This window comes from Salmo salar, chromosome 10, assembly GCF_965601325.2.
Source record: "Salmo salar chromosome 10, fSalSal1, whole genome shotgun sequence".
Taxonomy (NCBI): domain Eukaryota; kingdom Metazoa; phylum Chordata; class Actinopteri; order Salmoniformes; family Salmonidae; genus Salmo; species Salmo salar.
Window position 1 is genome coordinate 86183661 of NC_138300.1, and position 25325 is coordinate 86208985.

A 25325-nucleotide genomic window follows, 5' to 3' on the forward strand; every position below is an offset into this window, starting at 1 on the left:
ATGAATTGGAACGCCGACTGCTAGCCAGGCATAATCGCCCAACATCAGTGCCCGACCTCACTAATGCTCTTGTGGCTGAATGGAAGCATTTCCCCGAAGCAATGTTCCAACATCTAGTGGAAAGCCTTCCCAGAAGAGTGGAGGCTGTTACAGCAGCAAAAGGAGGGACCAACTCCATATTAATGCCCCTGATTTTGGAATGAGATGTTCGACGAGCAGGTGTCCACATACATTTCGTAGTGTATGTGTGGAATTATTTTTGATTAGAATGGCCCACAGCTCATTCATCACAAAGCCCACTGATATTGCAAACTACTTTAATGACTTTTTCATTGGCAAAATAAGCAAACTTCGGGATGACATGCCTGCAACAAATATTGACACTACACATCCAAGTATATCGGACCAAATTATGAAAGACAAGAATTGTACTTTTGAATTCCGTAAAGTCAGTGTGGAAGAGGTGAAAAAAGTATTATTGTCTGTCAACATTGACAAGCCACCAGGGTCTGACAATCTAGATGGAAAATTACTGAGGACAATAGCAGACGATATTGGCACTCCTATTTGCCACATCTTCAATTTAAGCCAACTATAGAGCGCGTGCCCTCAGGCCTGGAGGGAAGCTAAAGTCATTCCGCTACCCAAGAATAGTAAAGCCCCCTTTACTGGCTCAAATAGCCGACCAATCAGCCTGTTACCAACCCTTAGTAAACTTCTGGAAAAATGTGTGTTTGACCAGATACAATGCTATTTTACAGTAAACAAATTGACAACAGAATTTCAACATGCTTATAGGGAAGGACACTCAACAAGCACAGCACCTACACAAATGACTGAAGATTGGCTGAGAGAAATTGATGATAAAATGATTGTGGGGGCTGTCGTGTTAGACTAAAGTGCAGCTTTTGACATTATTGATCATAGTCTGCTGCTGGAAAAATGTATGTGTTATGACTTTACACCCCCTGCTATAATGTGGATAGAGTTACTTGTCTAACAGAACACAGAGGGTGTTCTTTAATGGAAGCCTATCAAATATAATCCAGGTAGAATCAGGAATTCCCCAGGGTAGCTGTCTAAGCCCCTTGCTTTAAAAATGTTTTACTAACGACATGCCACTGACTTTGAGTAAAGCCAGAGTTTCGATGTATGCGGATGACTCAACACTATACACGTCAGCTACTACAGCGACTGAAATGACTGCAACACTCAACAAAGAGCTGCAGTTAGTTTCAGAGTGGGTGGCAAGGAATAAGTTAGCCCTAAATATTTCTAAAACTGAAAGCATTGTATTAGGAACAAAACACTCACTAAACCCTAAACCTCAACTAAATCTTGTAATAAATAATGTGGAAATTGAGGAAGTTGAGATGACTAAACAGCTTGGAGTAACACTAGATTGTGAAATGTCATGGTGAAAACATATTGATGCAGTAGTAGCTAAGATGGGGAGAAGTCTGTCTATAATAAAGCAATGCTCTGCCTTCTAACAACACTATCAACAAGGCAGGTCCTACAGGCCCTAGTTTTGTCGCACCTTGATTACTGTTCAGTTGTGTGGTCAGGTGCCACAAAAAAGGACAGGAAAATTGCAATTGATTCAGAACAGGGCAGCACGGCTGGCCCTTGGATGCACACAGAGAGCTAATATTAATAATATGCATGTCAATCTCTCCTGGCTCAAAGTGGAGGAGAGATTGACTTCATCACTAGTATTTATGAGAGGTATTGACATGTTGAATGCACCGAGCTGTCTGTCTAAACTACTGGCGCACAGCTCAGACACCCATGCATACCCCACAAGACATGCCACAAGAGATCTCTTCACAGTCCCCAAGTCCAGAACAGACTATGGGAGGCACACAGTACTACATAGAGCCATGACTACATGGAACTCTATTCCACATCAAGTAACTGACACAAGCTGTAAAATTAGATTTAAAAATCAGATTAAAAAACACCTTATGGAACAGCGGGGACTGTGAAGCAACACAAACATTGGCACACACACACACACACACACACACGATAACATACATACACGTGGATTTAGTACTGTAGATATGTGGTAGTGGTGGAGTAGGGGCCTGAGGGTACACAGTGTGTTGTGATATCTGTGAATGTATTGTAATGTATTAAAAATGTATAAACTGCCTTAATTTTGCTGGACCCCAGGAAGAGTAGCAAGTCTGCTTTGGCAGGAACTAATGGGGATCCATAATAAATACAAATACATAAAAAACGTATCTGTAGCCTGCACTGGAATAGCAAATGGAGGTTACGTGCAGTTACGTTTTTAATATGCAAGCATAGGCAGTGCGTCCATAAAGCTAGGGGAAGCTTTTCCTAAAGTAAATTGAATTGTCAAAATTATATAGCCTTATTAGCCTACTCCTGTCTACACAGAAATAAATAAAAGCATTCAAAATAGGCTACTAAATCATGATTTGGCCACAGAAGATGGGCCTATTTAGCTTATTTGAAACAAATCTATTGTGGATTGTTTTAAATCGCATTGCCTATAGTTGGAAGGAAAGTCAGCGGCTTTCACAATATTTCAAAATACAATTGCGGGAAAACATTGTTTAAAAAGCAAATTGTTATTGCTGTAAATAGAAGACAATGAAAGGACTTATCTGTCTTTTAGTCATCAAAATTCTCAACTTAATTGAGCGAACATCAGTATAGCCTATCGAATTGGCACAAGCAGAGAGCATTGGCAATATCCCAGCACAGCGCCTATTCACTATTTATTGTTGGTTTAGCACCGCTTGTTTTTTTTGGACAATTTCTTCCTCCAGTTTAGATGGACGTCATATTATATTCGTGTCTCCCCTTTTAGTAGGCCTATTATATGGAGAACGTCATTTTTATTCATTTATTTGTAACTGTCAATAGAATAAGCTAAGCTACTCTTCAGCAGAATCTTTTTTAACATGACTAATTAATGTCTCCAGTCGTCGTGTGTGTGTATTTTTTATATAGGCCACATTTTTCCCATGCAAAGAAAGAAAGAAGGAAGGTATCTGTTATAGCCTAGACCTACCATATGCTTTTGGAAAGTATTCAGACCACTTGACTTTTTCCACATTTTGTTGTTACAATCTTATTCTAAAATAGAAAATGGAATTCTACACACAATACCCCATAATGACAAAGCAAAAACGGGTTTATACATTTTTGCTAATTTATTTAAAAAAAAGGAAATATCCTATTTACATAAGTATTCAGACCCTTTATTTGTTGACGCACCATTGGCAGCGATTACAGCCTCGAGTCTTCTTGGGTATGACGCTACAAGCTTGGCACACCTGTATTTCGAGTGTTTCTCCCACTCTTCTCAGAAACTTGTCCCGAAGCCACCCCAGCGTTGTCTTGACTGGGTGCTTAGGGTCGTTGACCTGTTGGAAGGTGAACCTTCGCCCCAGTCTGAGGTCCTGAGCCCTCTGGAGCAGGTTTTCATCAAGGATCTCTGTACTTTGCGCCGTTCATCTTTGCCTCAATTCTGACTAGTCTCCCAGTCCCTGCCACAGAAAAACATCCCCACAGCTGATGCTTCACCACCATTCTTCATCGTAGGGATGGTGCCAGGTTTCCTCCAGACGTGATGCTTGGCATTCAGGCCAAAGAGTTCAATCTTGGTTTCATCAGACCAGATAATCTTGTTTATCATGGTCTGAGAGTCCTTTAGGTGCCTTTTGGCAAACTCCAAGCGGGCTGTCATGTGCCTTTTACTGAGGAGTGGCTTCCGTCTGGCCACTTTACTATAAAGGCCTGATTGGTGGAGTGCTGCAGAGATGGTTGTCCTTCTGGAATGTTCTCCCATCTCCACAGAGGAACTGGAGATTTTTCAGAGTGACCATCAGGTTTTTGGTCACGTCCCTGACCAAGGCCCTTCTCCCCCGATTTCTCAGTTTGGCCGGGCGACCAGCTCTAGAAAGAGTCTTGGTGGTTCCAAACTTCTTCCATTTAAGAATGACGGAGGCCACTGTGTTGTTGGGGACCTTAAATGCTGAAGAAATCTTTTGGGTACCCTTCCACAGATCTGTACCTCGACACAATCTTGTTTCTGAGCTCTATGGACAACTCCTTTGACCTCATGGCTTGGTTTTTGCTCTGACGTGCACTGTCAACTGTGGGACCTTATAAAGACAGGTGTGTGCCTTTCCAAATCATGTCCAATCAATTGACTTTACCACAGGTGGACATCAATCAAGTTGTAGAGACACGGATGATCAATGGAAACAGGATGCACCTGAGCTCAATTTCGAGTCTCATTGCAAAGGGTCTGAATACTTATGTAAATAAGGTATTTCTGTTTTTAATTTTGTTCATAAATTTGCAACAATTTCTAAAAACTTGTTTTTGCTTTGTAATTATGGGGTGTTGTGTGTAGATTGATGAATACAATTTATTTAATTTATTTTAGAATAAGGCTATAACGTAACAATGTGTAAAAAGTCAACGGGTCTGAATACCTCCCAGAATGCACTGTAGGTCCATGTTTTATAGCCTACTAGGCCTACATGTTGAAATGTTGAAGCTTCTTATTACGATAGCCTACTAAAAAACCAAAAGGTACACAGTCACAAAGTAGATGGGGTGTTTGTTAAATTATCTTTATAAACAAAACATTTACGGAGAGAATTTGGAGCAGCAGTTTTTTTTCCTGTGAACGCTGAGCGATTCTTAGCGGAATAGGGTAAAGGTCATTGAGCTCCGGAGCAGTGCTCAAAGACTGTCATGTCTGGATGGAATCCAGCTTTTGTCAAATGTACATTAAAAGTGTTTTTTCTTTTTCATATTAGCTAACCCTTCGCCAAACCTTAACCTAATTCTCCCAACCTACCACGTGAATTATCCAAACCTACTGCATAAGTTCTCATAAACTTGCTATGAAAAGTGAATTCGGACAAAACCTGGATTCCTTCTAGCCACGACCTGCAAAGACCGCTCCTTGTGCATGTGTGGGATTTACGATCGTCCTTGCTTTCAGGGATCCTTGGGATGTCCCAACATCGACCTTACCCCATTGAAGTTGGAATGTAAAATTGTTAAAGTAAGGGTTAGGTTAGGGTTATGGTTAAGGCCAGTGGCGACCTGTCATTCAGGCATCACCTGTTTTGCGCCACACCCATTAAGCAAACTGTTTTGTTGCCTGTTTTTCATGTTATTTTGGCATTAATTCCTGTCACATATTAGTTTGCAAACAATGTAAAATCAAATTTATTGAGTGAATAAAGCCACATACAAACATGGTCTCTTTCTTGCTTTCTGGAGTAAGGCAGCTCCAAAATGCAGGTGTTTCAGCCTAGCTCAGTACTTTCTGTGGTGATGGGGCAGCCAGTGGAAAATGCAGAGCGGAGGCATTGGTAATCTTCTCTAGTTGTGCCGTGATTGGCTCAGTGTTCTGTCACAGATTGGGGACACTACCTCACCACAGAATCTACAGGGAGAGCTAGGCAGTTCAAGACCCCTTGGATGCTGACATAGGCTCCATTCCAAACACTTAACAGACACACCCTCTCCCCTCCGTCCTCAAATTAAGTGGACACTTCTGATGACGTATCATGACATCTGACGAGTTTACACTTGCAAGGGAGGAAGGAATCCATATTGACGTGGAGGTTTTAAGTTTTGGCTGATTTTTCTTAGCGGATTTACAATCAAAGGAAATTGAATTATAGGGCGTTTCAGGCCCCGAAGTGAACATAATTATACTCTCGCAAACTCTATTAAAAACGAGGGCTGAGGGGCTTACATTGCAAACTTCCCTTTCTTGGCTAATCATTTGGACAGACGACAAATATGGCTGCGGGGACTCTATCGAGGGAAGTGGACAAGGGTGTGTCTTTTATGAGTTTGATGCGCAGCCATAGATTTACATTAGAAGTGCCCATCCGAGAAGGCTCAAGGTCATTGGCCACAGATGAATTGACGTCAAATCATGCTATATCTACCATAGCTTTGATTGGACTGATCATGTCAACATTTATAAAATGTATTTTTTACTTATCTATTTTGTACTTAACACTTTTTTTTGTTCTTCTTTCTTAAAACTGCATTGTTGGTTAAAGGCTTATAAGTAAGCATTTCACTGTAAGGTCTACACCTGTTGTATTCGGCGCATGTGACAAATAACGATTTGATTTGATCATACTTTCAAAATCTTAGCAAGCAAGCTAGACAAGCAGTCATCATCATGAATCACGTAGACAATCTACTAGCAAATCCTTTTCAATCCTTGTCATATGAAGAGAAATAATAGATCAAATGTATCGGTGCTCATCGGCCATTGGACATGAACATTACACAACAAGTCGGAAATTTCAAATTCAACAATGAGCGGTTCAGAAGGAATCAGTGGCTAACTGCAAGCGTTGCAAAGCAATCCCTATGTTGCTTCCCCTGCCTGCTATTCGGTTAAGAGGGCCTCTTTTTAGAGCATCAACCTGAAGATCACTGATTCAACCTTGTTTTTTTCAGAGTTCCCAGTTGCCTTGAAAGGACCATAAATCCAGAGAATGCCCACAAGAAGGACATTAGCGCCACATTACTGTTCAAGTGAACATAGCACGACAGCAGTCTATGGCTTGGGTGGCTGGAGTTTTTAACAATTTTCTGGGCCCTCCTTTCACACCGTCTGATATAGAAGATCTGAATGGCAGGGAGCTCGGCCCCAGTGATGTGATCGAGGGCAGTGCTGTTGCCATACCAAGCAGTGAGGAGGCCAGTCAAGATGGTCTCAATGGTGCAGCTGTAGAACCTTTTGAGGATTTGAGGGCCCATGCCAAAACCTTTCAACATCCTGAGGGGGAAGAGGCGCTGTTGTGCCTTCTTAACGACTGTGCGCCTGTGTGTGGACCATTTTAAGTCCTTAGTGATTTGGACACTGAGGAACTTGAAACTCTCAACCTGCTCCAGTGCAGTCCCATTAATATGGATGGGGGTGTGCTTGTCCCCCCTTTCCTGTAAATCACGATCAGCTCATTGGTTTTGTTAATGTTGAGGGAGATGTTGTCCCTCCACCACACCCCCTACCTGTCTCATCGGCCGACGTAATCAAGCCTACCACCATTGTGTCGTCAGCAAACTTGATGATGGTGTTGAAGTTGTACATGGCCACGCAGTCGTGGGTGAATAGGAGGGGAATAAGCACACACCCCTGTCGGGCCCCCATGTTGAGGGTCAGTGTGGTAGAGGTGATGTTGCCTACCCTACCACCTGGGGTCGGCCCCCCAGGAAGTCCAGTTTCCAGTGGCAGAGGGAGGTGTTCTGTCCCAGGGTCCTAAGCTTGGTGATGAGCTAGGAGGGGACAATGTGTTGAACGCTGAGCTGTAGTCAATGAATTACATTTTCAAGCAATGCTTATTACAAGGTTATTACTGATTTATAAACTACAATATCCTATATTAACTAATGATGAACAGTCTATAACTACTTAGTTATAAACCCTTTACAAGCTCTTATTTGTAGTCGGCTGGCTATTATTTCCTTGGGCCTACATAGGGGTTGGATCTCATGAATGAGTTGCTGCATGATGCACTGCTTCTGTTGATCGCCCTGTAGCCGCCTTTGATAGGATTGTGAGTTCAATATTTTGTGGGTTGGTTTAATGATGCTCAGGATGCGTGAGACAGGGGCGGAGCACAGCGGCTGTTGGGATGCGCTGCAGTGGAGCCGAAAATCTGGGAAATCAGACTGTCAAACCTAAGGTTATGGTCTAGTCTCTCAATAACAATAAGCTTTAAAGATTATCTCTTCATCATTGTTTACCACGTCTGGCCGGTGGCAAACATTTTCAACAAGTTTTCTCCTTTTTCTCCTTGCAGGTTGATTGCGACACTGGCGTAAGGTTTCCTCCTCCCGCCTCCTCTCCTTTCGGCACTGATTGAAATTCATGCAGATCAAAGATCGCTTTCGTTTACTGTTATGGTAACTCGCAGCTGCGGCAGTTGAGTTGGCGTGCTGTGGGGAAGGAAGGAACCCGGCGTGAACAGATAATGGCCTCAGAGCCGGCGGAGTAATGGGATCGGTCGCCTACCGCAGCCATGGCCAGATCAACAAACAGAAGCGCCAAGGATGGAGATTCAAGGGTGTCTGCTCCCACGGACCGGGCAGAGGCGCGGGACCTGAGCGACCCCAGAGAACTGTCTCTTGAAGAAGTGCTGATATCCTACGAGCAGCCCATAAACGAGGAGCAGGCTTGGGCGATGTGTTATCAATGCTGCAGCTGGCTGAGAGTGCCGCGCCCGGCCACTGTGACTGGTAGAGTTTACCGGGTGAAGGACCCGTCCTCTATACTCCTACTCAGGGATGGGACGGTTTCCCCAAAGCAAGAACCAGGTAAGAGAGCTCTGTTAGCTCATGTTATTTATTTATCTAACTTCCTGACTGCCATGTGCTGCACCAAAATACCTTCATCTAAACTATAGCCTACAATATAATTTATTATAGGCTTTTCAGCTATTGCTCAGTGAATTTGATAGGCTATTGATTCCCTATTTGTAGGCTATAATTGCAACATGGTATATTGTTTTGAATGGGCAATTTACAATAAATGCGTCAGTCGCACACCCTCCCCACACAGGGATGGTTTGGATTGGCAATTAATCATACAGTGCAATTCCCCCATGTATCGATTTGTTACAGAAGGTTTAGAGTTTAGACATATTTTGCAGATTTGTAATCTGTTCACCATTCACAAGTGTTTCTGTTAAAGGATCCCTTTGGATGCCAAGAAAATACCTGGGTGCACTATGGGCCCAGGGCCCAAAGAAAAACTATAAAAACAGAGTTGCTGGCATAACTAATGGGCCATGACATGATAAAATAAAGGATACAATTGGGAGTGGAAAGAGATAGTAGGCTAGTAGATAACGAAATGTTGCAACATTAAGGGTGACCATGGAAATAACACAAAGTTGAGAAAAATATGAAATCACCTTATCACTATGCTAATTTTCTATTTCATTTTAAATAGGTTACTTTGTAAGAGGTAATACAAGTAAAATGATGTCACAACAAGTTGGACAATAGGTCATCCAGTAGTTTAGGCTATAGATCAGTTGCTGAGACAGAGTTGTATAGGCCCACATATATAAATACTTTTTAGTTTTTATTATTATTGAACACCGACAGAAGTATATAAAGAACAATGTAAATCGCAATTAATAACAGAGACAGTTATTGATAGCCCACTACAGCGTCACTGTGGGCATCTTGTCTTGGGAGTTGTTTACTTAGGAGGGGTGTTTCTTGGATAGTCAGTCAATTTAATGGCCGCAGCAAAGGATATTACTGCATATGTATGGTACATGTGTCCTTGCTCATGACCCGATTGTATTGCATTATTGATGCAGTTGGTCTGTATGGGTAGAGTTGAATACATATGTTGTTCTGGACTTTCATCACACATCACAACCTGTCTGGTCATCACAATTACTTATTAACCCTGGCAAATGAGTGAGTAATGAAGTAGGCTACAGGGATTGTTGGTTAAGGTTTAAGGTTAGTCTACTAAGGGTGTGTTTTATACTGATTATGAATGAGGTCATCCGGAAGTTGATGTATCTATATTTGGATTGTACCTGGTGAGGTCACTAGTAATCTCACTCTCTCTATATTCTGTCCCCCGCCCTCTCTTTTCCCTATAGTTCTCTCTGATACGCTTGTATTTATTTTTTAACTCCCTCTGTTTTTTTATGTACATTTCTTGTCCCCCATATTTCCATGGCAACAGATGACACGGTCCATATTTTGAGTGTGGGGGAAATCACAGGGGCAGCAGACATAAAACAGTACCAAAATAGAAGAAATCTTGAAAACATTGCCTGAAAGAGAAATAAGGCTGTGTTTACACAGGAAGTCCAATTCTCATCTTTTTTCCACAAATTGGTCTTTGGACCAATCACGTCAGATCTTTTTTAGAGCTTATCTGATTGGCCAATTAGTGAAAGAAATATCAGAATTGGGCTGCCTGTCTAAACGCAGCCAAACTATCATCACCAGACATTTACAAGATGAAAGAGTCCATGTTCTCTCACAGACACTGTCTGTGTCATTGGTTACATGACCCTGACCGGCCATAATGAAACCTGTCTAATGGTTCAGAAAGGATCTATTACTCTGCTTCTGATGGGCTTGAATAGAAATGTCTTCACCCTCCTGAAAGAGAACAGTACTAGCACTTTGTGTCAGGCAGACTCTTTGCCCACGGCACGGATATATTTAGTCTCTGTTTCTCTGGGCCTAGCCCTGCTTTCAGTGCTTTGTTCTGGACAGAAAGAGCAGCACTGACCCCTCACCCAGGCCTCTCCACTAGTCTCCGGTTCTGCAGGGCTGCTGTGCTGAATGTGTGGTTTCAGTCCTCCCAGGTGTCATTACTGACATCTGAGCCCTGCGCTCCCCTGTACACACAGACAACTGAGCCGCTACTGGCTAGCTGAGTTGTGACTGCAGCACATCAGATATATAGAATGTAATGACTGTGAAATGAAAAATGCGCATTCTAGAGTCATAAAGGGATCAATGGTGGGAAAATTATGCATCTTTTCTGTATTTTCTTCTGTATATCATATTTTCTATTCATATTTAGACCCATGAAATGCAAAGTAACCCAACGCTATATTAGGGAATTATAACCTTTTACAGGTCTAAAAAGCCAATATTTCTCAGATCAACACAGAATATATTGGATAAAAAATGTGTGAAATGAATGGAGATCTCCAGACCATGTCAGGGAGGAGAGCAGGCATTAAACAGTTTTTGTTGCTGAGGTAATGCAGCCGCATGCCTACTTTCTTGTCTTCATAGATGACATAGATGGACCTCCCCTTCCACCAATTGCAGAGCGCCAGGTGAGTTTCTGAACCCCTCATCCCCACCTGTAATACACAACCCACTGTCATAGGTGAATGTCAGTCTTTTCCCTCTTTTATCAACTATAAGGACACGTCTGCTCTGCCGGTCTCCGTATTTGGAGCTGGCCCTTTTCCCTCCACCTCAAGGTCTCCAGCTGTTCAGTCCTATTTATTTCCTCTATAACTTGCTTCTGTTTCCTCAGCTGATTCAGTCTCTGGGAGTGGCCATCTACCAGGCCCTAGACTGGGGACTGGATGACAGTGAGGAGCGGGAGCTGAGTCCTCAGCTGGAGCGGCTCATTGAGCGCATGGCGGGAGGAGATCATAGCCTGCAGGCTGACTCCGGCGGTGGCAACGGAACAACAGATGAGGGCTACAGTGGACAGGAGGAGGAGGAAGGGGAAGAGGAGGGAGAAAAGGGGGCTATAAGACCAGTGTGTACATTCAGCCAGGTGATGACGCTGTGCACCTCCAGATTGACAAACCCTGCCCTTGCTCCGGAGCACTACCAGGCCGTGTGCAGAGCCTTGTTCGTTGAGACTCTTGAGCTGCAAACCTTCCTGATCAAAATCCGAAATGCCAAGGAGGTATGTTCCTGGTTTGTCTGTATATCAGAGATTACAGAGCCGTCATGTGTAAAGCTCTGAAGTCATTGTTAACTGAATAGTTGTGTTATCATCAGTGTATTATTATTTCTCTGTAGATGCTGAAGAAGATCAAAGGAGAGGATCCTCAGGAAGACCAAGCTGAGATCGATGCACTGAAACACACAGACTGGGTGAGATTCAGGGATTGTGTGTGTTGTCTGTCACTGTGTGTGTAGGTGAGGATATGTTCTTTCATTGGGTTGATGGGGTGTGTGAGGTACATGAGGGCTCATGTGTGAGTGTACACTGCGTTCAGAAGGTATTCACACCCCTTGACCTTTTCCAAATTTGATTGTTTTACAAAGTGGAGTTAAAATGGGTTTAATTGTCATTTTTGGTCAACGATTTACACAAAATACTATGTAATGTCAAAGTGGAAGAAAAATGTTACAACATTTATAAAAAAAAATGTATGAAAAAGAAAACAGTAATACTGTATGTCTTCATTATATAAGTATTCACCCCACTGAGACAATACATGTTAGAATCACCTTTGGCAGCGATTACAGCTGTGACTCTTTCTGGGTAAGTCTCTAAGAGCTTTGCACACCTGGATTGTACAATATTTGCCCATTTATTATTTTAAAAATTCTTCAAGTTGGTTGTTGATCATTGCTAGAAAGCCAGTTTAAAGTCTTGCCATAGATTTTCAAGCCGATTTAAGTCAAAACTGCAAATTGGCCACTCAGGAACATTCAGTGTTGTCTTGGTAAGCAACTCCAGTGTAGATTTGGCCTTGTAGTTTAGGTTATTGTCCTGCTGAAAGGGGAATTTGTCTCCCCGTGTTTGTTGGGATGAAGACTGAAACAGGTTTTCCTCTTGGATTTTTCCTGTGTTTAGCTGTGTTCCATTTCTTTTTATCCAAAAAACTCCTTAGTCCTTTCCGATGACAAGTATACCCTTAGCAGCCACCACCATGCTTGAAAATATGAGGTGATACTCAGTGATGTGTTGGATTTGCCCCGAACGTAACACTTTGTATTCAAGACAAAAAGTAAATTTCTTTGGCACATTTTTTGCAGTATTACTTAAGTGCCTTGTTGCAAACAGAATGCATGTTTTGGAATATTTTTATTCTGTACTGGCTTCTTTTTTCTCTTCTTTTCACTCTGTCATTTAGGTTAGTATTGTGGAGTAACTACAATGTTGTTGATCCAGCCTTTGTTTTCTCCTGTCACACTCATTTAACTCCTAACTGTTTTAAAGTCTCCATTTGCCTCATGGTGAAATCTCTGAGCAGTTTTCCTTCCTCAACTGCAACTGAGTTAGGAAGGACGCCTGTATCTTTGTAGTGACTCTGTATTGATGGACCATCCAAAGCCTAATTCATAACTTCACCATGCTCAATGGGATATTCCATGTCTGTTGTTTTTGTACTTTTTTTAAATTTACATTTATCAATCGCAAGGCATTAAAAAAACCTCCCTGGTCTTTGTGGTTGAATCTGTGCTTAAAATTCACTGCTCGATTGAGTGACCTTACAGATAATTGTGTGTGTGGGGTAGAGATCATATTAAGACCTATTATTGAACACTGAATGAGTTCATGTAAGTTATTATGTCATTTGTTAAGCACATTTTTACTCCAACACTTATTTAGGCTTGCCATAACAAAGGGGTTAAATACTTGTTGACCGTAGACATTTCAGCTTTTAAATGTTTTTTTTATGTGAACATTTTCTACTAACAAAATTCCACTTTGACATTATGGAGTATTGTGTGTAGATCAGTGACACAATCTCCACTTAATCAATTTTAAATTCAGGCTGTAACACAACAAAATGTGGGAAAAGTAAAGGGGTATGAATACTTTCTGAAGGCACTGTATATGTGTATTTCAGACTCGTCTCTGGGTCCAGTTGATGAAGGAGCTGAGACAAGGGGTGAAACTGAAGAAGGTGAAGGAGCATGAGTTTGACACACTGCCCACTGAGTTCAGCCTCACACCCTTTGAGATGCTCATGCAGGACATCCGCATCCGCAAGTTCCAGCTGCGGAAAGTCATGGTGAGCTGGGTATTGGTACTGATAGACTCTTGATCAATGGATTAGACAGAATTAACACAGAATTATACAACCTATAATTCAACCTATTTTCATGGGAAATGTAATGATTAATATATGACAGTAGTTATTTCTCCTGTATGTATCTCCCAGCCCTCACTCATTTTCTCTCTATAGGAGGATGGTGACATCCCCACACGAGTGAAAAGAAATGCCCATGAGCTTATTTTGGACTTCATCAGGTCTCGCCCTCCACTGAAACCGGTGTGTCCCTTCAATTACATTTTATTCTGTTGACTAGGGTGACCACATGTCCCGGATTGTGCGGGACAGTGCTGCATTTTGGCCCTTTTTCCCACAACCCAACAAGCATGTCCTGCATTTTATCAACAAATTCAAACACCACTAATTTGGAAGGAAAAAAAAGTTAATTTGTCCCATATTTCAAGTTAGAAATTCCAACCTGTCTCTTGCAGTCACGTTGGCTTATGAACAAATATATATCATAAGGATGTAGTACTGGTGAGGTTAAACACTTCTGCAATCGTTGTTGAGATCTGATATTATGTGTTGCGCAAGACGAGACGTAGGCCATGTCATAGGCCTATCGTCAACCAATCACATTTTTCAAATCCTTTCGGGCTAAATTCCAGCTAAACTTGGAGAGGACTATGGAAGTCCAGAGAGGACATATGAATAAAAAAAGTATTCCCTCGTTATATCGAGATCAAGACTTATTTATCTCAAGATCACGACATAATGAAAGTTGTTTTGTTGAGATCACGAGATAAACTCTATAAATAGGAGTGGACGTATTGATGGTAGATTGACAGCAGTGTCACTCTGCAAAGATCTAAGACCTTTCATTAGAGCACATCTGTTGTAAGTAGCCGTGTGCTAGTGTATAGGCCTGGGCCTTCATATCAAAGCTCTGGCAATGAAAGGCAAACAGTGGCAAACTGAGGAATTACAAATTCCAAACAAACTGTACATGTTACAGTATGTGTCTAGTCAGTGAGCTGATTTTGATAACTGGATGAATGGTGGAGCTGTCCTTCAGCACCACAACATTTTGCCCACCATTTATGGCTGAAATGACAAATAGACTGTAGTATTTAGAAACCTCAACATGTGATTCACTTCACCTGTTTTACTATTTTTCTGTACTACTTGTTAATTGTTGTTTGTAACTTTATATTTTGCTGATATTGACAGGCCAACCTCCCTGTTAAAACTATTAAAGAGATTAAAATGAACTTCTAATGGTAGACTGGTAAACTTTCGTTAACTTTCATTGGTAGTCTGCAACCACAGTCGTGGTAACCTTTCTTGCACTGGACATTCCAGATTCAATCCATTTAAAATTGTAGTGCAACCACACTTTTACATGTCTTTTAAAATGGTATTGTATTGGAGCCAAAACTGGAAGCCATCTATAACTGACAGACATAATGCAATTTCTACCTGGGTTAATCCTTAATCAAAATAAAAATGGATGTGCTGATCCACCATGGGCTCTGCCTCCTCAGCCATACTGTCGATCTATCATCAATAAGTCCACTCCTATTTATAGTTGATCTGGTGATCTCAACAACAACAAAATGTTTATGTCCTGATCACAAGAAATGTATTTTGTGATGTCAAAATGAGGGATTTTAAATTGTTTTATTCATATGTCCTCTCTGAACTTCCATGATTGAATCAGAATACAGGAAGGCTATAAAGTTTGTTGACACTGCTCTAATGTGCTCACAAAACAGTAACTCAATGCAGATTTGGACGTTTCACCGTAAAACGTGAAGAATTCTCATTTACAAGAAAGGAATGATGGCCTATTTTGAAAATTAGGTATGCTTAACTTGGTGTTTGAGGGTAGGTCTATTGAAAATAGATATTTTTCATGAGACAGTATGTGTGGGCATAGGCAAACATTGCAATTGGAGGATGCATTTTATGCATATTCTATAATGATATTCATTAGGCTACATCTGTCGATACAAAATTAAGAAATGATGATGTCATTAGCACTACACCATGAGCGGTGGATGACAAAAAAAGGCTACACTGTGCTGCGAATGCCCCGCGAAATCATCCCGCATTTGAGTATTTGAAATGTGGTCACCCTTCTGTTGATGTGACTACACTGGGCTTGTGCCAGTACCTTGTGCATAGACTGGTCAGTGAGACACAGCCTGAGACTGGGTCCTGTGTGTCTGTGTTTGTTTCTCCTGTGTTCTCAGTCAACCTGTGTGTTGTGTTGTGTTGCATGCTAGGCGTCGGCGCGCAACCTGCCCCCTCCTCCCCAGGAGCAGCAGTCCCTTCACGAACGCGTCCTCGCTGAAATCAAACAGGAGCGCAAACTGAAGCCTGTGGACCCACCCGGCTCCAAGAGATGTATGGATGTCACTGCCAGTGCATTAACACTTAGAACTATATGGGTCGTTCTTCAATTATGGTGGCATTTGGGCATGGCATTTTTGAAGAAATGTACTTCAGTTTTGTAGATTTTTTAAATTGAAATGTATTTGGGTACATATTCCCATTCTAAATCAACTAAATATAAGCTAATGGTAGCTTAATAACTTTAAATAATTTTTACCATTATGATAACATTGTGCCTCCAGTAGGAGTAGTAACACTCCAGTAGGAGTAAGTAGTAACACTCCAGTAGGAGTAAGTAGTAACACTCCAGTAGGAGTAAGTAGTAACACTCCAGTAGGAGTAAGTAGTAACACTCCAGTAGGAGTAAGTAGTAACACTCCAGTAGGAGTAAGTAGTAACACTCCAGTAGGAGTAAGTAGTAGTAACACTCCAGTAGGAGTAAGTAGTAGTAACACTCCAGTAGGAGTAAGTAGTAGTAACACTCCAGTAGGAGTAAGTAGTAGTAACACTCCAGTAGGAGTAAGTAGTAGTAACACTCCAGTAGGAGTAAGTAGTAGTAACACTCCAGTAGGAGTAGTAGAAGTAGTAACACTCCAGTAGGAGTAGTAGGAGTAGTAACACTCCAGTAGGAGTAGTAACACTCCAGTAGGAGTAAGTAGGAGTAGTAACACTCCAGGAGTAGGAGTAGCAACACTCCAGGAGTAGGAGTAGCAACACTCCAGGAGTAGGAGTAGCAACACTCCAGGAGTAGGAGTAGCAACACTCCAGGAGTAGGAGTAGCAACACTCCAGGAGTAGGAGTAGCAACACTCCAGGAGTAGGAGTAGCAACACTCCAGGAGTAGGAGTAGCAACACTCCAGGAGTAGGAGTAGCAACACTCTAGTAGTAGGAGTAGCAACACTCTAGGAGTAGCAACACTCTAGGAGTAGCAACACTCTAGGAGTAGCAACACTCTAGGAGTAGCAACACTCTAGGAGTAGGAGTAGTAACACTCTAGTAGTAGGAGTAGTAACACTCTAGTAGTAGGAGTAGTAACACTCTAGTAGTAGGAGTAGTAACACTCTAGTAGTAGGAGTAGTAACACTCCAGTAGTAGGAGTAGTAAAACCAAGGTCATCAAACCTTTAAAAAAAATTGAATCAAATGTTATTGGTCATGTACACGTGTTTAGCAGATGTTATTGCGGGTGTAGCGAAATGCTTTATTTATATATATATATATATATATACTTTTTTTAAATAACTAAGCTATGGAATTGTTTTAAGATGTTCATACCACGAATTTGGCCTTTACTACTATAGCCCATAGAAATGCATTGAATAACACATTCATAAATGGCAAAAAAGACAGTCAAAAAAATAAATCATGAGGAATAAGGTTTTGAAGTGTTTTTAAGAAAGCTCAGGGAATAGTTTTTTTGGACACGTTTAACTCCTTATTTTTGTTTTTGTGAGGAGACCGATTTTCGAGATATCTCATGGTCTGACAAACACCGCTGTAATTCGGCCACCTTCCACCGCAGATGTGGATGTGGTGGATTGAGACACAGCCCAGGCAAAATAAATATATCTTCAGCTTAAACTGACAGATTTTGATGGGGATTTTTCAAATTATGTTACTTAGATTGATGCAGGGGTGCGTCAATAGACTCTTAATGATTTGAAACAATGCATAAACATAAAGTCTGGCAGTATAAAAGACTTGCATTACGTTTTATTATTGATAAACAGTTCAATATAAAACAAAAACATGTATGACGTGTAACTGGCAAGTGTCTTCACTGATATTTTCACCCTCTCCCTTACCCAGTCTGTAATACCTACATGTTTCAAGCAGACCACCATAGTCCCTGTGCCCAAGAACACCAGGGTAACCTGTTTAAATGACTATCGCCCTGTAGCACTCACATCTGTAGCCATGAAATGCTTTGAAAGCCATGAAATACTATTTAACAGAGTCCCACTCGGCCTATGTCACAACTCTCCTTCCATGGCAATAGATAACAGCAAAACTCCAGCCAGCATGTTTAAAAAGGTAAAAGTGACACCAAATCTCCCAGCTCACATCAACACCATCATCCCAGACACCCTGGACCCACTCCAATTTGCATACCGCCCCAACAGATCCACAAATGATTCAACCTCTATTGCACTCCACACTGCCCTCTCCCACCTGGACAAAAGTAACACCTATGTGAGAATGCTGTTCATTGACTACAGCTCAGCGTTCAACACTATAGTGCCCACAAAGCTCATCACTAAGCTAAGGACCCTGGGACTGAACACCTCCCTCTGCAACTGGACTTCCTGACGGGCTGCTCCCAGGTGGTAAGAGTAGGCAACAACACGTCTGCCACACTGACCCTCAACAGGGGGGCCCAACAGGGCTCCCTATTCACCCACAACTGTGTGGCCACGCACGATTCCAACACCATCATTCATTTTGCAGACAACACGACGGTGGTAGGCCTGATCACCGATGAAGATGAGACAGCCTATAGTGAGGAGGTCAGAGACGTGGCAGTGTGGTGCCATGGCAACAACCTCTCCCTCAACGTCAGTGAGACAAAGGAGCTGATCGTGGACTACAGGAAACGGAGGACCGAGCACGCCCCCATTCATATTGACGGGGCTGTAGTGGAGCTGGTCGAGAACTTCAAGTTCCTCCGTGTCCATATCACTAAGGATTTTTCATGGTACACACACACCAACACAGTTGTGAAGAGGGCACGATAAAGCCTTTTCCCTCTCAGGAGGCTAAAAAGGTTTTGCATTGGCCCTCAGATCCTCAAAACGTTCTACAGCTGCACCATTGAGAGCATCTTGATCCACTGCATCACCGCTTGGTATGGCAACTGCTTGGCATCCGACCTCAAGGCGCTACAGAGGGTTGTCCGTACAGCCCAGTACATCACTGGGGCCGAGCTCCCTGCCATCCAAGACCTCTATACCAGGTGGTGTCAGAGGAAGACCCTAAAAATGATCAAAGACTCCAGCCACCCTAGTCATAGACTGTTTTCTCTGCTACTACACCGCAAGCTGTACCGATGCCTGGAATCAACAGGACCCTGAACAGCTTCTATCCCAAGCCATAAGACTGTAAAATAATTAGTTAAATAGTTAACCACAGAAGGCTGGTGGCACCTTAATTGGGGAGGATGGGCTTGTGGTAATGGCTGGATCAGAATAAGTAGAATGGTATCAAACACATGGTTTTATGCCGTTCCATTTGCTCTGTTCCAGCCATTATTATGAGCTGTCCTCCCCTCAGCAGCCTCCACTGTAGTTAACCAAATAGCTACCCGGACTATCTGCATTAAATCTTTATGCACTAACTATTTGTTTTACTCATCACATACATTGCTGCTACTGTTTATTATCTATCCTGTTGCCTAGTCACTTTATTCCTAGTTTAATGTACATATCCATCTCAATTACCTCATACCCCTGCACATCAACTTGGTAATGATACCCCGTGTATATAGCCAAGTTATCATTACTCATTGTGTATTTATTACCTTTGTTATTACGTGTTTTACTTTTCTATTATTTATCGATTTTCTTTCTCTCTGCATTGTTGGGAAGGGCCCGTAAGTATAAATAAAATTTGATTGGACTATTTGTCCTTTAAGTGTTTTTCATGGTTGCAAAGGCAAGGGACGCAAATGCCACCACGATTCAAGAACGACCCATACACCTAGCATCTACCTAGCGTGGCATGTATTCTAAATGTGTTTGAGAGTTCAGTGTTTGTGTGTTGTGTTTCATTCCCCAGCGTTTGGCTCCTTGCCCTGTCTGGCACCCACCTTCCCGTGTGATTTCAAATCTACTTCCTGCATTGACCTGTCAGTCTCAGAGCTTAGGTCCCGCCCCCCATCTCATCCTCGTGTTCTGCTCAAAGCTCCTACTCTTCAGGAGATGGAGGAGATGAGTATTTTGGAGGTGAGAGGAAAGAGAAGATGACAACTACAACAACATCTACCAATTAAGCCTCTCACACAAGAAGTCATGTTCCATTTTCTCCTCCTCCTGTCTTGTTGTTGCTGCAGGATGAGGAGTCTCCAGGAGAGCTCTGCCGGGCTGAGAGTTTTCCCACATCCATGAAACGGGACCGCTCCTTCTCTGAACATGACCTGGCTGAGCTCAGGGGGGAGATTCTCCCCTCACTGTCCGAATCCGCCCGTCTGGGAGGGGCTGTGTTGTGGAGGGGGGAGAGACCACGGTCACGCACGCTCTCAGGGGCTGGCCCACCCCCCACGTACAGAGGTCAGTATGCTCACTGAGCGTCCTCTCACTGCAGACAGTTTCATGTCTTGGTCAACAGAGGGAGACATTTACTGTATTCATGTGATACTGTAGCTCCAGTCATTAAGCTACTTACTGTAATCAGTTTATGAAACAGATATTTTGGTATTTTTGTCATGTAAAATATTTATTTATGTTGGAAAGCAAGCCTGACAAATCATATAATTGCAAATAAAAAACATTGGTATAAACTGTTAAAAAATGTAAAATAAATAAATGAAATGCAATAGAGTTTTTTTAGGGCTTCATGATGGATATAATAAACTTATAAAGCTGTACAGATAAGAACTAGATCCATAAAATGCTAGGAGGAAAACAGCTAATGGGTTTGATTGATTTCTTACGCCCCTTGATTGGTGAGATGAGGGAGATGTGTTGACCATAGCTAGTTAGTAAGTAAGTTCTCCATCTCCTTGCACAAGCCTTAGCCAGAATGGAGGCCCTTAACCCCAATCTATCTCCTTAACTCCCAACCTTCCAATCTCAGGGCGAACTCTGTAACCACAAGCCGACTGAGTTGGTTTTGACCTGGTTTTGACCATAGTAGGAGAGAACAAAAACAAATGGGGGTTCAGTGAGCTGTCGCCACTGTTCTAGGGGAATGTCAACCCCTTCTCATCACAGACTTGTCCAAAGTGTAGTGATGAGCAGCTGATTTACATTAGCCTACATTTAGCCTGCTGTTGTTTTCTAGTTGTTTGGTCCTCGCTCTAACCCTAAGACTTGGCTGTGGTTAAACCCCATAGGAGTCTACAGCCATGTCACAGGGTTAGTCCTCGCTCCTGCTTCCTTTACATTTAGCATAAAGAAGGCATTGGCATTTATTTAGTCTTAGAGGTTACATCACATACAAAGTCTTACTACTAATACCTAGCCTAATTTTTATTTACTCCGACCCCAATTTAGTTCCCCTCTTGAATGTCAAAAAAGGATCTGCTGTGATCTCCTTGCAAGTGTTCCTGCATGCGTTATATTCCACCAAAAACAAACAGATAAAAACACTAGATGTCACCACTAACTTATTTCAATGACAGCTCATTTTCAGCCTACAGCTTTGGATGTTCAGAGCTCTGACTCAATAGAAGAACATCATGGACTGTGATTCAAAGCTTTCTTCCTATTCCTCTGTCTGTCTGTCTCCGTCTCCCTGTTCCAAGCCCCTCTTCCTGTGCCAAGCTGGGTGCCCCTCTCCCCTGCCCGTATCTCTCTCAGCTCAGTGGATGAGACCACAGAAGGGGCAGAGACTGGCTCCAGCTCTCGGGGTGGCTATAAACACCAGTGGATGGTGAGTGGCCCATTGTCTTCCATCACCTCTCCACACTGCTTCCTCTGGGTGCTCCACTTAAACCTGACATGACTAATCTATGCGATCTCCTCTCTACCTACTCAACCCCTCTCTATATCCCTGTGAAGGAGGAATTCAGTCACCCAGTGGAGAGTCTTGCCTTAACAGTCGATGAGGTCATCAATGTGCGTCGTGTGCTGGTGAAAGCAGAGATGGAGAAGTACATCCAGAACAAGGAACTTTATTCCAATCTGAGGAGAGGCAAGGTACAGGCAGTTACGTCATATCCTTTCATATTGTTCTCTCAAAGCCTTATGAGTGAGGTTTTATCGATAGTATATGTATGTGTCTCCCAGGTGTGCTGTTGCTGCAGAATTAAATTCCCCCTCTTTTCCTGGCCATCCACCTGCCTGCTCTGTAAAAGGTCAGTAAACACTACACAGTATGTAGTGTTACATTAGTACATGCGCCTTTTGAAATAACACCATATTCAATTAATTTAAACTTGGTCAAGAAGAACAAGAATAATGTTGCTTTTTACATACCATTGTGGGTTTGATTGAATAGCGCCATATGCGTTGTTGGCAGTGTAATTCAGGGGATTCTTAGCTCTGTCCCTGTGCTTCTCTCTCCTTCAGGTCTGTCTGTGGATCCTGCAGTGCAAAGGTATCCAACAGCCCCTTCCTCTTTGACAGTGTAAATGCAAATTCATGTTTTTGGAATGTGTGATATTTTCACAGTTCTTTCTGCTAATGTGGTTTGTATTCAATATACAGTATATATCATTAGACGAGCAAAATATGTTCTGTGGTGGCTCATAATATTATTCTGTGCTTTTAATCATGTCAATTATTTTAATTTGTGCCTCAGTCATCAGACCATTTGGATTTGTGTTTCTGTGCTAAATAGGTTTTAGGTCTGGGCTGTTGTAGTTTGTCGTGTGAGATTGTGGTTTGTCTTTGCTGTGTTGTGCTGTTTATTCATAGTTCTGAATATATACTGAACAAAAATGTAAACGCAACATGCAACAATTTCAACGGTTTTGCTGAGTTACATTTCATATAAGGAAGTCAGGCAAATGAAATAAATTCATTAGGCCCTAATATATGGATTTCACATGCGGCAGGGGCGCAGCCATGGGTGGGCCGGGAGGGCATAGGTCCACCCACTGGGGAGCCAGGCCCAGCCAATCAGAATGAGTTTTTCCCCACAAAAGGGCTTTATTACAGACATAAATACTCCTCAGTTTCATCAGATGTCCGGGTGGCTGGTCTCAGATGTTCCCGCAGGTGAAGAAGCTGGATGTGGAGGTACTGAGCTGGTGTGGTTACATGTGGTCTGCGGTTGGGAGGCAGGTTGGATATACTGCCAAATTCTGTAAAACAACATTGGAGGCAGCTTATGGTAGAGAAATTAACATTTAATTATCTGGCAACAGCTCTGGTGGACATTCCTGCAGTCAGCATTCCAATTGGACACTCCCTCAAAACTTGAGACATCTGTGGCATTGTGTTGCGTGACAAAACTGCAATTTTTAGAGTGGCCTTTTATTGTCCCCAGTACAAGGTGCACTTGTGTAATGATCATGCTATTTATTCAGCTTCTTGATATACCACACCTGTCAGGTGGATGGATTTTCTTGGCCAAGGAGAAATACTCACTAACAGGGATGTAAACAAATTTGTGCACATCATTTCAGAGAAATCAGCTTTTTGTGATATAGACAATTTCTGGGATCTTTTGTGTCAGCTCATGAAACATGGGACCAACACTTCACATGTTGTGTTTATTTTTTTGTTCAGTATAGTTTGTGATTGTGCTTTGAGGTTCTGTTGAGGTTGATGTTTTGTGACATTGTTTCTCCCTCATTCTCGCAGCTCTGTCTTCTCATATTTCCTAATCATATCAAGTCTGCCATTTCCTCTTCACTTTCTCCTGCAGATATATGATCTCTCTGTTCTTCAAACGTCCTACTCCTCCTCCTCCTCCTCACCCATGCCCATTTTAACTATCTATTTTCCCTCACCCTCTGCCACAGATGAAGATTCCTTCCAAGAAGATGGCCCACATCCCAGTCTACACTGTGGGCTTTCACAGCAGCCCAAAGAGCCATGGTCGCAAGAGTGAGGTCTACAAGTGAGTCTTGTCTGCCTGTACAGTATATCTTTCAGTCTATTTGAGTTACTTCATGGCCACTGAACTGGATCTCTTTACCTCAGCAGAGGAAGTCTTTGCTCACCCCAGCCAATAGTAACTCACATGCTTAATCCAATCACTTGCCATCCTCTAGATCGCTCAGCATTTGTTATGCAACTCCTCCATTTCACTCAGATCTCTAAGTAGCCATTATGTAATAATTACCCATCTGATTGCTCCGCAGTCTGTCTTTAATGTCTCCCTTTAGGCCATTATAGATGGGTAGGGCCTAGAGTTGTTCCAAACCATGTGCCCTGACCGCGAAAAACTCCAGGCCAATGCGACCTGATCAGAGTGTTCCTGGTCATGTTATATACTCAGAGCACTCCACTGAAGGGTTATAACACCTGTCTCCCTCTCCACAGATCTTTGCGTACTCTCTCCCGCCGATCTGTGGAGGAGGAGTTCCCCCACCTGTACGCCCACGGCTGCAGCCTGCGGGATGTCTGTGCAGACTGCACCAAGTTTGTGGCTGATGTCATCTCGTCCAGTCGCAAGAGCCTGGACATCCTCAACAACACTCCCAAGAGGGAGAGTGCTGCGCCCAAGACACACCCCCAACCTCATGCATCACCACATCCGCCCACCTTGAAGAGGAAGAACAAGTGAATAGATTGACTGTTGGTTTTTCCTGCGCCTCCTTAGCAGGGTTGCACATGTGCTGCACTACTAGCCTACTCAAACACCCCGCCATTCCCCCTAACCTGCAAGTACCCCCTCCCCCTGCTGAAGTGCTTGTTAAGGGTTGTTCCTCCCCCACTCCACTGTGGAGGTTCATAGGAGGATGTGGCCTAGGCACAACAATAAGTCTGCCTCATCACACCAGTGATTACTTCACTCACTGGTCTGATGCACAGCTGAAACTGAGAGAGAGGACGTAAGGGAGAAGTGGAGGGCAAGCAGAGAGGGGAGGCAAAACAGAGGGAGGAGGAAATAGGTGAGAGAGGAAGAGGTAAGGATGATTGGAAGAAGGAGATGTATCTACTGTAGGAGCCAAGAGTTTGGTTTAGGCTAAACATTTAGCTCCCCAGTTGCCTTGATGTAGTTATGAAACACCAAAATAACACATTTTAACTGTAAACACATCTTGCCATGACACACCTTAGAACACTGTATTTTTTTTGTGGAATGTTAAAACAACACTATGGTAAGCTCAATAGAAGAGATATTTCACTATGACAATAATTGTTGGAATGTGCTAGGATTGTCTGTGGTCCAACTTAATGATGCATGGTGACATTGTCTGTACGACTGTTTGAATGTAACCGGGTCTGAGAGGACTAGTAAAGGTCAGTTCTGGGTAAAAGAGATCCTGAGAGAGGCCTGTCCTGTTGGCAGCACACTGGACTGGACGCCAGCCACCTATCTCTGCTGCTTCAGAATGACATTAAGCCCCCTCTCTCACCCTCGATGGTCCTGTGAGATCTGCTCTAATTTTCTAAACACTAAGTAAACCTCAACTGCAATAAATCTAATGTAACCATGAAGTACTATGTCTACAGTGTGGATCTGTCTATCCTTCCATAGAAGGCTAAGTAAGCATTATACTGTATATTTCTATATAACTGTTGAAGCCTAGTTTCCCTGTTGACCGTGAGTGAGCATGTGAAGATCTAAAGCTTTGTTAGATAGGGTAAAAGGTCAG

General features: G+C 42.6%; 1 protein-coding gene across 1 annotated transcript; it reads left to right on the forward strand.

Moving 5' to 3' along the window:
* Window positions 1–7599: 7599 nt before the first annotated feature.
* On the forward strand, window positions 7600–25167 carry LOC106560903 (protein spire homolog 2). The gene is made up of 16 exons (XM_014124319.3): window positions 7600–7718; window positions 7836–8349; window positions 10819–10862; window positions 11069–11452; window positions 11569–11643; window positions 13353–13517; window positions 13692–13778; window positions 15788–15908; window positions 19670–19836; window positions 19944–20160; window positions 21357–21484; window positions 21613–21750; window positions 21841–21908; window positions 22123–22150; window positions 23523–23620; window positions 24046–25167. Exons 2-16 carry the CDS (start codon window positions 8055–8057, stop codon window positions 24287–24289), a joined length of 2259 nt encoding a protein of 752 aa, XP_013979794.1. The 5' UTR covers window positions 7600–7718; window positions 7836–8054; the 3' UTR covers window positions 24290–25167.
* The last annotated feature ends 158 nt before the right edge of the window (window positions 25168–25325 follow it).